The sequence below is a fragment of the Rhinoderma darwinii genome, unplaced genomic scaffold (assembly GCF_050947455.1).
Source record: "Rhinoderma darwinii isolate aRhiDar2 unplaced genomic scaffold, aRhiDar2.hap1 Scaffold_468, whole genome shotgun sequence".
Taxonomy (NCBI): Eukaryota; Metazoa; Chordata; class Amphibia; order Anura; family Rhinodermatidae; genus Rhinoderma; species Rhinoderma darwinii.
The window spans coordinates 22,455-32,993 of NW_027464013.1; the positions used below are offsets into that span (position 1 = coordinate 22,455).

At 48.6% G+C, this 10,539-nt stretch overlaps 1 protein-coding gene across 2 annotated transcripts; it reads right to left on the reverse strand.

The window, feature by feature from the left end:
* Positions 1 to 2,473: 2,473 nt before the first annotated feature.
* On the reverse strand, positions 2,474 to 10,481 carry LOC142718428 (histone H3-like centromeric protein A). 2 transcript variants are annotated; one of them, XM_075848756.1, is made up of 5 exons: positions 10,280 to 10,481; positions 4,693 to 4,791; positions 3,466 to 3,602; positions 3,320 to 3,397; positions 2,474 to 3,026 (listed from the first exon to the last, which is right to left on the reverse strand). In XM_075848756.1, the coding sequence occupies exons 2-5, from the start codon at positions 4,775 to 4,777 to the stop codon at positions 2,895 to 2,897; spliced, it is 432 nt and encodes a 143-aa protein (XP_075704871.1). In that variant the 5' UTR covers positions 4,778 to 4,791; positions 10,280 to 10,481; the 3' UTR covers positions 2,474 to 2,894. The 2 variants fall into 2 exon arrangements, with proteins under 2 accessions (XP_075704871.1, XP_075704872.1); XM_075848757.1 differs by having other exon boundaries at positions 4,693 to 4,794.
* Positions 10,482 to 10,539: the final 58 nt, after the last annotated feature.

Consider the following 10,539-nt stretch of genomic DNA (forward strand, 5'->3'; position numbering starts at 1 on the left):
GCTGTCGGAAGTTTCCTTGTGCGCGGGATCGGTCGCGCGCGGGCGGTTTGACGGCCCCCCATGGGGAGGGGGCCCGCAGCAGCAGCAGCTCACGACATTCTTTTGGTGAAAAAAACGGGCCCCATTGCAAGGGCCCGTTTTTTCCTACCAAAAGAATGTCGCGGCAGTTGCCGGGCCCCCTTTCAGTTAGGTTTGGCCGGGCCCCTCACACCAGTACCCCTAATACCCCCTGATGGCGGCCCTGGCTGCGTGGAGAAGAGCTTTCCCAGCCAGAGGGTTATCCCGGACCCGTCCCAATGGCAGGCGTTACAATTGACTCATTACTTGTCAAGACTACCTACACCGGCTTCCTATGACCGAGCTCTATCTTCCTTTGAAACTTTGTGTTCTCAAACGGGGCATGTGAGACGGGCCCTGTCCAGTCTTTACTGCGTGCTGCTCACTCCTGCTGAGGATTTCATCCCACCATATATTACGAAATGGGAAAGAGATCTTCAGATTACTCTAAGGGTATGTTCACACGAGGGCGTCCGTTACGGCTGAAATTACGGGTATGTTTCAGCCTGAAAACATCCCCGTAATTTCAGCCGTACCGGCATGTGCAGGCGCTTGTACGCCGCGTCCATTACAGCCGTAATTAGCGCTGCTATTCATTGGAGTCAATGAATAACGGCTCCAATTACGGCCAAAGAAGTGACAGGTCACTTCTTTGACGCGGGCGTCTATTTACGCGCCGTCATTTGACAGCGGCGTGTAAATATACGCCTCGTGTGAACAGACAAACGTCTGCCCATTGCTTTCAATGGGCAGATGTTTGTCAGCGCTATTGAGGCGCTATTTTCAGACGTAATTCGGGGCAAAAACGCCCGAATTACGTCCGTAAATAGGCCGTGTGAACATACCCAAACACAAGAGCAAAGGGAAAAGATCATGCTCCTCACACATAAGGCGTCTATTAGTAACGCCTATCAGGAAACCAGTTTTAAAATACTATACCGTTGGTACAGAGTCCCACATGTGCTACATAAAATGTTCCCGGATGTTTCTCCTTTATGTTGGAGATGCGGCAGAGAAGAGGGAACGCTTTTACATATATTCTGGAGCTGTGAGAACCTTCGCACCTATTGGTCAGAGGTTCAAGATATCATTCTAGAGATCACAGGAATCTCGCTGGGAGATGATCCGGCATGGATTTTGCTGCACCACCACGATATACCTGTGGGGCGCTACAGGAAGATGTTAGTGAGACATTTGTTGAACCAGCTAAGGCTTGTATTCTGGGCGGTTGGAGATCCTCTGAGCCTCCTGTGACTAGACGATGGCTGGAGCGCATTCACGAAATTCGGAGAATGGAGGAGTTGCTCCATTCCGCACCCGAACGAGCAACGCAGTTTCAGAAAACCTGGTTCTATTGGTTTGACTTCTGCAAGTCGTACAGATACAAGAGGGCCATGGGTGAACTGATTAGTGGAGAACCAGGGAGCTCTTGAGTTCTCTCTGGTCTGTGATGTGCTGTGGGGGGGGGGGGGGGGAGAGTGAGGGGAGAACATCTCCCCTTCTCCCTCTTAAGATTTTCCCTATACCCCCCCCCCTTCCTTTTGTCCTTCTACCCTTCGTTTACTTCCCTATTTGAATCAATCGTTACTAAGAATTGGCTGAGATGTGGGTGATGGAGGGGCGGATGAGGGTGTAATGCTGGTATTCCTGTCTTGCTATACTAATGCTTGTAGTGTATTGATGGTACTATGTTGGGAGGACTTTGATTGCATATTTACTTATTGTTGTTGAAATATAGGTTGAAATGATCGGCCCTCATGGGCTTTTTCTGTACCCATGTCACCCCCTTTTTTTTTCTGTATCCCCATTTCTTTTCTTGAAAATAAAAAATGTGAAATATAAAAAACAAAAAAAACAAAGGAGGAAACCCAGCGTCTGGTGATGTCCATGGGTTCCAGACTTCAGGCCATCATTGCCTGCAAAGGATTCTCTACAAAGTATTAAAAAAAACATTTATGGTAATGTTAATTTGTCCAATCACTTTTGATCACCTGAAATGAGGAGGTTATGTAGAAAAATGGTGGCAATTCCAAAACTTTTCACAGGAGATTTTTGTTTAACCCCTTGAAATAAACCTGAAAGCTTCAACTTCAATTGCATCTCAGTTGTTTCATTTCAAATCCAATGTGGTGGCAGCAAAACCCAAATCATGAAGATTGTGTCACTGCCCAAATAATTCTGGACCCAACCCACACACCCACCCACACAGCAAACACTCTGAACAAGCATAGCTGCAGTGTAAAGAATGGGGGTGGGACAGAGCAAGAGTATTGAACTACAGCGAAGCTGGAGTCATTGATCATATCCAAGCCCTTATGAAGATTAGTCTAAAATGATGAAGATCAAAGTTATAATATACATTTTTTTTTATTTGAAAAAATTAACAAATCTTCACAGAATAAAAACAGGAAGCGGATCATAAACTCAGCAGAACAATTAGAAGGTCGGCCAGATCAGGTTTCATTAGCGGTTGTGTCCAGCGCCTTTGTTAGCGGTTTTGTCCAGCAGTGCCGCCTTGTGGTCATTTTCTGTGCTACATCCTGGACCCCTACAACCCATTACATAGCTGGACAGAAAAACGACTGCACTACCACCCTGCAAACTGCAGTGGCAGCCATATTGGTTGTAACAACTTTCCCATGAACAGATAAAACAAAGAAAAAACCTCCACTGTAACCAGTGTCAGGAGGGGGCGCTAAAGCCGGTTTACTCTTCCAAACTGGATCTTTTATGCAATGGTAAAACTTGTATTTCCCAATAGATTTTCTCCATTAATATAAAACTATTTACACGTGATCATTCTTCATCAAATCTTGAGAGATAAAACGGCAGCGTTATCACAGTTCATACGGGATGCCTCGGATTCTCCGTGCGAGCTGCATGTCCTTCACAAAGAGAGTGCCCCTATTGGCCTGGTGACTGAAGAGGTAAGAATCTTCAAAGAGACTCACGAGGAAGTCCTCAGCTGACTGTGGATACAGAAGAGCATTAGTCCCTCTTAAAGTGACAGCACTCCCGGTATAATTTACTACACAGCTCGAAGGACTGATCAGATTTCACTTTTATGAGCTGTTAGCTAGAGTGATGGTTGTCTGGCCTCTGGAACTCCCACAATGCATCACAACCCCTATGCAAATGTCCCGCTAGGGCATATGGATGTGTTAGAGGGGGCGGGGGCTGAGTAGTGAACCACTGCAAAGAGCAGCTCCCTCTCTGGTTGACCCATGCGTTACATGGACAGTGCATTGTATGAGATACTGACCTCTTGTAGCGCCATAAGTGCGGTGCTTTGCCAGTAGTAAAACACGCCGCGGGAATACTTCAGGCAGATCTCTCTCACCTGCAAGAATAAAAGGGGAATATCACTGACAATAAAGAGGAGCAGCCACAGAGGACACATCCACTCACCAGGCGGAAAAACGGGGTTTTCTGAATGAGCAGATTGGTTGATTTTTGGTACTTTCTTATTTCCATCAGCGCACGGGCTCCTGGGCGGTAGCGTCTTCTTCGTTGTGTGCTCGGTCTGTGAATCGTTTCCCCACTACCTGTAAGAAAGAAATCCATAATAACAGCTGAAAATGAATCTCCCGCTACATGGAAATTCACTGTCTGGCCGGGTTCACACGTAGGGTAAACACGGCGGATTTTCTGCAACCGATTTCATTGCGGAAACTCCACAGCGTAATACAGAAGCAGAAGAGTGGAGGAGATTCAAACAAATCTCATCCAGACGCAGCCGAAAAAAACCCGCCAAACTTACCCAGATCTCTCTGCTCCTGGGTTCAACCCGGCCTCCAGGGATGATGTCTCATCCCATATGACTGCTGCAGAACATCAGAGGGACACGTCACCATGGCTACGGGTAAGTATGGATTTTTTTGGTTTTTTTCTACCTTCTATGGACATTCCAGCCGAAAAACTGCAGTTTTTCAGCCAGAATTACCTCCGGAGCCCAGGGCCAATACGCTGTGTACTTTAGAGTCAGTTCACACATTGCGTAAATACGGCGTATACCTGTATTATAATGCGGAAAAATCGGCAGCATAATACAGTAGCAGCAAAGTGGATGAGATAAAACACGTCTCATCCACACGCTGCATAAACGGAGTAGAAAAAAGGCTCAGAAATTGACGTCACAACATCGCTCCTGCCTGCGCGGAGCCGCTCACGGCAGAGTGCATAATTGGGCAAGGAGCAGTCAAACTTGACTATTTCCGTCGATCCCATAGGGAATGAATAGAGCGGTCGGACTGCAGGTTGGAGATTCTTAGATCCCTCATTTCATAATATATCTTCATGGGTGTGAGCTGTGTTCTCAGATTCCCTTCCCAGAGCCATATAGTAACGTGCTTCCTGCAACCACCACTAGGGGGAGATGATTGTGCACATGCATACAGCTCCTGTTGTGCCTATATAAATCAGTCCTCAGTTTGCTCCCCCTAGTGGCGGCCTTGTGCTACAGAAATTTCGGTAAGTAACAGATTTTTACCTGCATAGAAACGAACCCTCTAAGATATAAAGCTGAGAAACGGATTACAATCTAGTATTACACGACCCGAGGTTATCTGGAATTCATTTTTAAAATAAAATATATAATGAGAGTGATAAGATGATCAAGGTGCAACTTTCTCTTACTTGGCGGAGATTGAGGAGGAGCTGCAGGTTTCTTCTGCGGCTGCGCCGACTTCCTGCGGGACGAGCTTTTCTGGGGTGGTTTCATGATGATGTAAAACGCTGCTGAGAGTCATACAATCAGTTAAGCAGATAAGAGACGGTGACAATTCAGCAGAATCACAGGTGACGTAGGATAAACTGAGCGGTTTTATACTGACTGATGCCACCAATGCAAGTGACAAGAAAGTGATGACATTGACGGTGAAGATATGAGATTGCCGGATGTCAGTAATTAACGCACGCTGCATCAATGAATACAATAGATCCTCGTGGCATCAATTACCAGAACAGCGACATCAATGATCTATTTAATAATGCGGCAACAGAAGAGCTACCCGCAGCAGATCCCGCAAGCAATGGGCAGATGTTTGCAGACGTAATGGAGCCGTCTTTTCAGGCGTGATTCGAGGCGTAAAACGCCTGAAAATAGGTCGTGTGCACAGAACCTTACAGAGAATCCGTAATCCAGACAAAGGTGGGAAATTTAAAACTGGAGCAAAGGAAAAGTGGAGCAGTCGTCATGGAAATGAAAGGCCGCAGCTGGAGGACGATGAGCTGCAACAATGCAGTACAAATATACAGAAATAAAACATCTAATAATCCATATGATCTCTAGACACGCAGCAGCGAAAATGTATAAAATCAACACACACGATAGACGAGGAGAAGAAACATTCAGTCGAGAGTGCAACTTTTCTTAGGACTCTCTGCTTTGTGCCGTTTCTCTGTTATTCCTCCTGGAAATGTAAGAATTGACAGCTGTGTGTTACCAGTTGGGGGTGTGTCCCTACACAAACTGACAACGTCCAATCAGTGCTGACAGAGAGACTGTAGGGACACGACCTTTGATGAGGAGAATGGCAACACCAAGTTATCTATTAATACATACATTTCTAGGAGGAACCACAGAGGAATGGCACAAGCCAGAGTTCTGAGAAAATACGCTCCAGAATAGTTATTTCATGGGGAATACAGGTATTTACTATAAGGGTATGTTCACACGCAGTGGTTTCAGACCTAATTCTGGCATTTTACGCCTCGAATTACGGCTGAAAAAACGCCCCTAATACGCCTACAAACATCTGCCCATTGCTTTCAATGGGAATTACGATGTTCTGTTCGCACGAGCCTTAAATTTACGTGTCGCTGTCAAAATACGGCGCGCAAAATCACGGCTCGTCAAAAGAAGTGCAGGACACTTTTTGGGACGTTTTTGGAGCCGTTTTCTCATAGACTCGTGAAAACAGCTCCAAAAACGGCTGTAAAAAACGCAGCGAAAAACGCGAGTGGTTAAAAAAACATCTGAAAATCAGGAGCTGTTTTCGCCTGAAAACAGCTCCGTATTTTCAGACGTTTTTGCTCACTGCGTGTGAACAGAGCCTTACAGACACGTCAGGAGAAGTGACGGCTCCTCTTTAATAATATTGTCTGTATCCTGTATAAGTCATGAGGACGCACGTGCTGCCCGGCGTGATGTCAGCGTCACCGTATCTATCAATGATTATACACTGAACTCTAGAAAACTGCCAGATACACCAGGACGACTGTATACATCAGAGTTTCCCAACCTTTTCAGGCTCGAGGCACCCCAGGGAAAAAAAATAATTCTCAGGGCACCCCTACCAAAAATTGTTTACAAAACGAAAAAAATGGCGAAAAACAAGCAGTACACTCTTAGGTTATGTTCACACAACGTTTTTTTGTAAGGCAGAAACTAAAAGTCTGCCTCGAAATTCATTTACGAATTTTGAGGCAGATTTTGAATTGACAGCGCTGTTTGACTTTTTTTTATTTATTTTTTTCCCACATTTTTTTTAAGCCGTTGAAGCGAATGCAAAAACCGCAGACAAAAAAGCACCAAACGAGCGCCGCAGTTTTTTTCTGCCTCCCATTAATTTCAATGGGAGGTCAGAGGAGGAAACCACTTGAAGACCGTCAGCCCCCCACTCACAGTAATAACCGTCAGCCCCCCACTCCCAGTAATGACCGTCAGCCCCCCACTCCCAGTAATGACCGTCAGCCCCCCACTCACAGTAATAACCGTCAGCCCCCCACTCACAGTAATGACCGTCAGCCCCCCACTCACAGTAATGACCGTCAGCCCCCACTCCCAGTAATAACCGTCAGCCCCCCACTCCCAGTAATGACCGTCAGCCCCCCACTCACAGTAATGACCGTCAGCCCCCCACTCCCAGTAATGACCGTCAGCCCCCCACTCCCAGTAATGACCGTCAGCCCCCCACTCCCAGTAATGACCGTCAGCCCCCCACTCACAGTAATGACCGTCAGCCCCCCACTCCCAGTAATGACCGTCAGCCCCCCACTCACAGTAATGACCGTCAGCCCCCCACTCACAGTAATGACCGTCAGCCCCCCACTCCCAGTAATGACCGTCAGCCCCCCACTCACAGTAATGACCGTCAGCCCCCCACTCACAGTAATGACCGTCAGCCCCCCACTCCCAGTAATGACCGTCAGCCCCCCACTCCCAGTAATGACCGTCAGCCCCCCACTCCCAGTAATGACCGTCAGCCCCCCACTCCCAGTAATGACCGTCAGCCCCCCACTCACAGTAATGACCGTCAGCCCCCCACTCCCAGTAATGACCGTCAGCCCCCCACACACAGTACTGACCGTCAGCCCCCCCACTCACAGTAATGACCGTCAGCCCCCCACTCACAGTAATGACCGTCAGCCCCCCACTCCCAGTAATGACCGTCAGCCCCCCACTCCCAGTAATGACCGTCAGCCCCCCACTCCCAGTAATGACCGTCAGCCCCCGCACACACAGTAATGACCGTCAGCCCCCACTCCCAGTAATGACCGTCAGCCCCCCACTCACAGTAATGACCGTCAGCCCCCCACTCACAGTAATGACCGTCAGCCCCCGCACTCACAGTAATGACCGTCAGCCCCCCACTCACAGTAATGACCGTCAGCCCCCCACTCCCAGTAATGACCGTCAGCCCCCCACTCCCAGTAATGACCGTCAGCCCCACACTCCCAGTAATGACCGTCAGCCCCCCACTCACAGTAATGACCGTCAGCCCCCCACTCCCAGTAATGACCGTCAGCCCCCCACTCACAGTAATGACCGTCAGCCCCCCCACTCCCAGTAATGACCGTCAGCCCCCCACTCACAGTAATGACCGTCAGCCCCCCACACACAGTAATGACCGTCAGCCCCCCACACACAGTAATGACCGTCAGCCCCCCCACTCACAGTAATGACCGTCAGCCCCCCCACTCACAGTAATGACCGTCAGCCCCCCCACTCACAGTAATGACCGTCAGCCCCCCCACTCACAGTAATGACCGTCAGCCCCCCCACTCACAGTAATGACCGTCAGCCCCCCACTCACAGTAATGACCGTCAGCCCCCCACTCACAGTAATGACCGTCAGCCCCCCACTCACAGTAATGACCGTCAGCCCCCCCACTCCCAGTAATGACCGTCAGCCCCCCCACTCCCAGTAATGACGTCAGCCCCCCCACTCCCAGTAATGACGTCAGCCCCCCACTCCCAGTAATGACCGTCAGCCCCCCCACTCACAGTAATGACCGTCAGCCCCCCACTCACAGTAATGACCGTCAGCCCCCCACTCACAGTAATGACCGTCAGCCCCCCCACTCACAGTAATGACCGTCAGCCCCCCCACTCCCAGTAATGACCGTCAGCCCCCCCACTCCCTGTAATGACGTCAGCCCCCCCACTCCCAGTAACGACGTCAGCCCCCCACTCCCAGTAATGACCGTCAGCCCCCCACTCCCAGTAATGACCGTCAGCCCCCCACTCACATTATAATGACCCCTCAGTAAAGCCACCATCAGCCTCCGTCCCCCCAGTAAAATGACCATCAGCCCCCTCCAGTAAAGCCACCATCAGCCTCAGTCCCCCCGCCCCCCGATAAAATAACCATCTGCCCCTCTAGTAAAGGGACCATCACAGACAGAAAGTGTGCTTACCCCTGGGGAAGGAATAAATAAGGAGGTATAAGAACAACAACTCCCCAGCATGTACAGGATGTTATGTGATATCAGAGAAAGTTTACAGGAGGAGGTATAAGAGGAGAGGACTACAACTCCCAGCATGTCCAGACTTAGAATGGGTTATCAGAGGACATTATAGGGAGGAGGTATAAGAGAAGAGGACTACAACTCCCAGCATGTCCAGACTGTTATTATGGGATATCAGAGGACATTACAGGGAGGAGGTATAAGAGAAGAGAACTACAACTCCTAGCATGTCCAGGCTGTTATTATGGTATATCAGAGGACATTACAGGGAGGAGGTATAAGAGGAGAGAACTACAACTCCCAGCATGTCCAGACTGTTATTATGGGATATCAGAGGACATTACAGGGAGGAGGTATAAGAGGAGAGGACTACAACTCCCAGCATGTCCAGACTGTTATTATGGGATATCAGAGGACATTACAGGGAGGAGGTATAAGAGAAGAGGACTACAACTCCCAGCATGTCCAGACTGTTATTATGGTATATCAGAGGACATTACAGGGAGGAGGTATAAGAGGAGAGAACTACAACTCCCAGCATGTCCAGACTGTTATTATGGGATATCAGAGAACATTACAGGGAGGAGGTATAAGAGGAGAGGACTACAACTCCCAGCATGTCCAGACTGTTATTATGGGATATCAGAGGAAATTACAGGGAGGAGGTATAAGAGGAGAGGACTACAACTCCTAGCATGTCCAGACTTAGTATGGGATATCAGAGGACATTACAGGGAGGAGGTATAAGAGGAGAGAACTACAACTCCTAGCATGTCCAGGCTGTTATTATGGGATATCAGAGGACATTACAGGGAGGAGGTAGAAGAGGAGAGGACTACAACTCCCAGCATGTCCAGGACGTTATTATGGGATATCAGAGGACATTACAGGGAGGAGGTAGAAGAGGAGAGGACTACAACTCCCAGCATGTCCAGGACGTTATTATGGGATATCAGAGGACATTACAGGGAGGAGGTATAAGAGGAGAGAACTACAACTCCTAGCATGTCCAGGCTGTTATTATGGGATATCAGAGGACATTACAGGGAGGAGGTATAAGAGGAGAGGACTACAACTCCCAGCATGTCCAGGACGTTATTATGGGATATCAGAGGACATTACAGGGAGGAGGTATAAGAGGAGAGGACTACAACTCCCAGCATGTCCATGCTGTTATTATGGGATATCAGAGGACATTACAGGGAGGAGGTATACGAGGAGAGGACTACAACTCCCAGCATGTCCAGGACGTTATTATGGGATATCAGAGGACATTACAGGGAGAAGGTAGAAGAGGAGAGGACTACAACTCCCAGCATGTCCAGGACGTTATTATGGGATATCAGAGGACATTACAGGGAGGAGGTAGAAGAGGAGAGGACTACAACTCCCAGCATGTCCAGGCTGTTATTATGGGATATCAGAGGACATTACAGGGAGGAGGTATAAGAGGAGAGAACTACAACTACCCACATTCCCCTGGCTCCATTTCTCACACAACTGCTAAGAAAGTAAAGAAAACCGCACTTACCCTGCCCAGTGTTAATGGCTCCTCTCCCTCCGTCAGGCTTCTAGTGGGAAGCGGTGGGCGGTGCTTGTAACAGACGTCCGCGCGTCACGTCTGCTACAACGTCGGGGGCGGAGCTTGTAGCAAAAAATAAATAAAAAAAATGTAAAAAAAAATTTTATTTTTTTTTTTTTTTGCCGTGGATGAGCCGCGGCACCCCTGAACAGCTCTCGGCACCCCGGTTGGGAACCACTGGTATAGATTATATAATAGCCCCACAATAT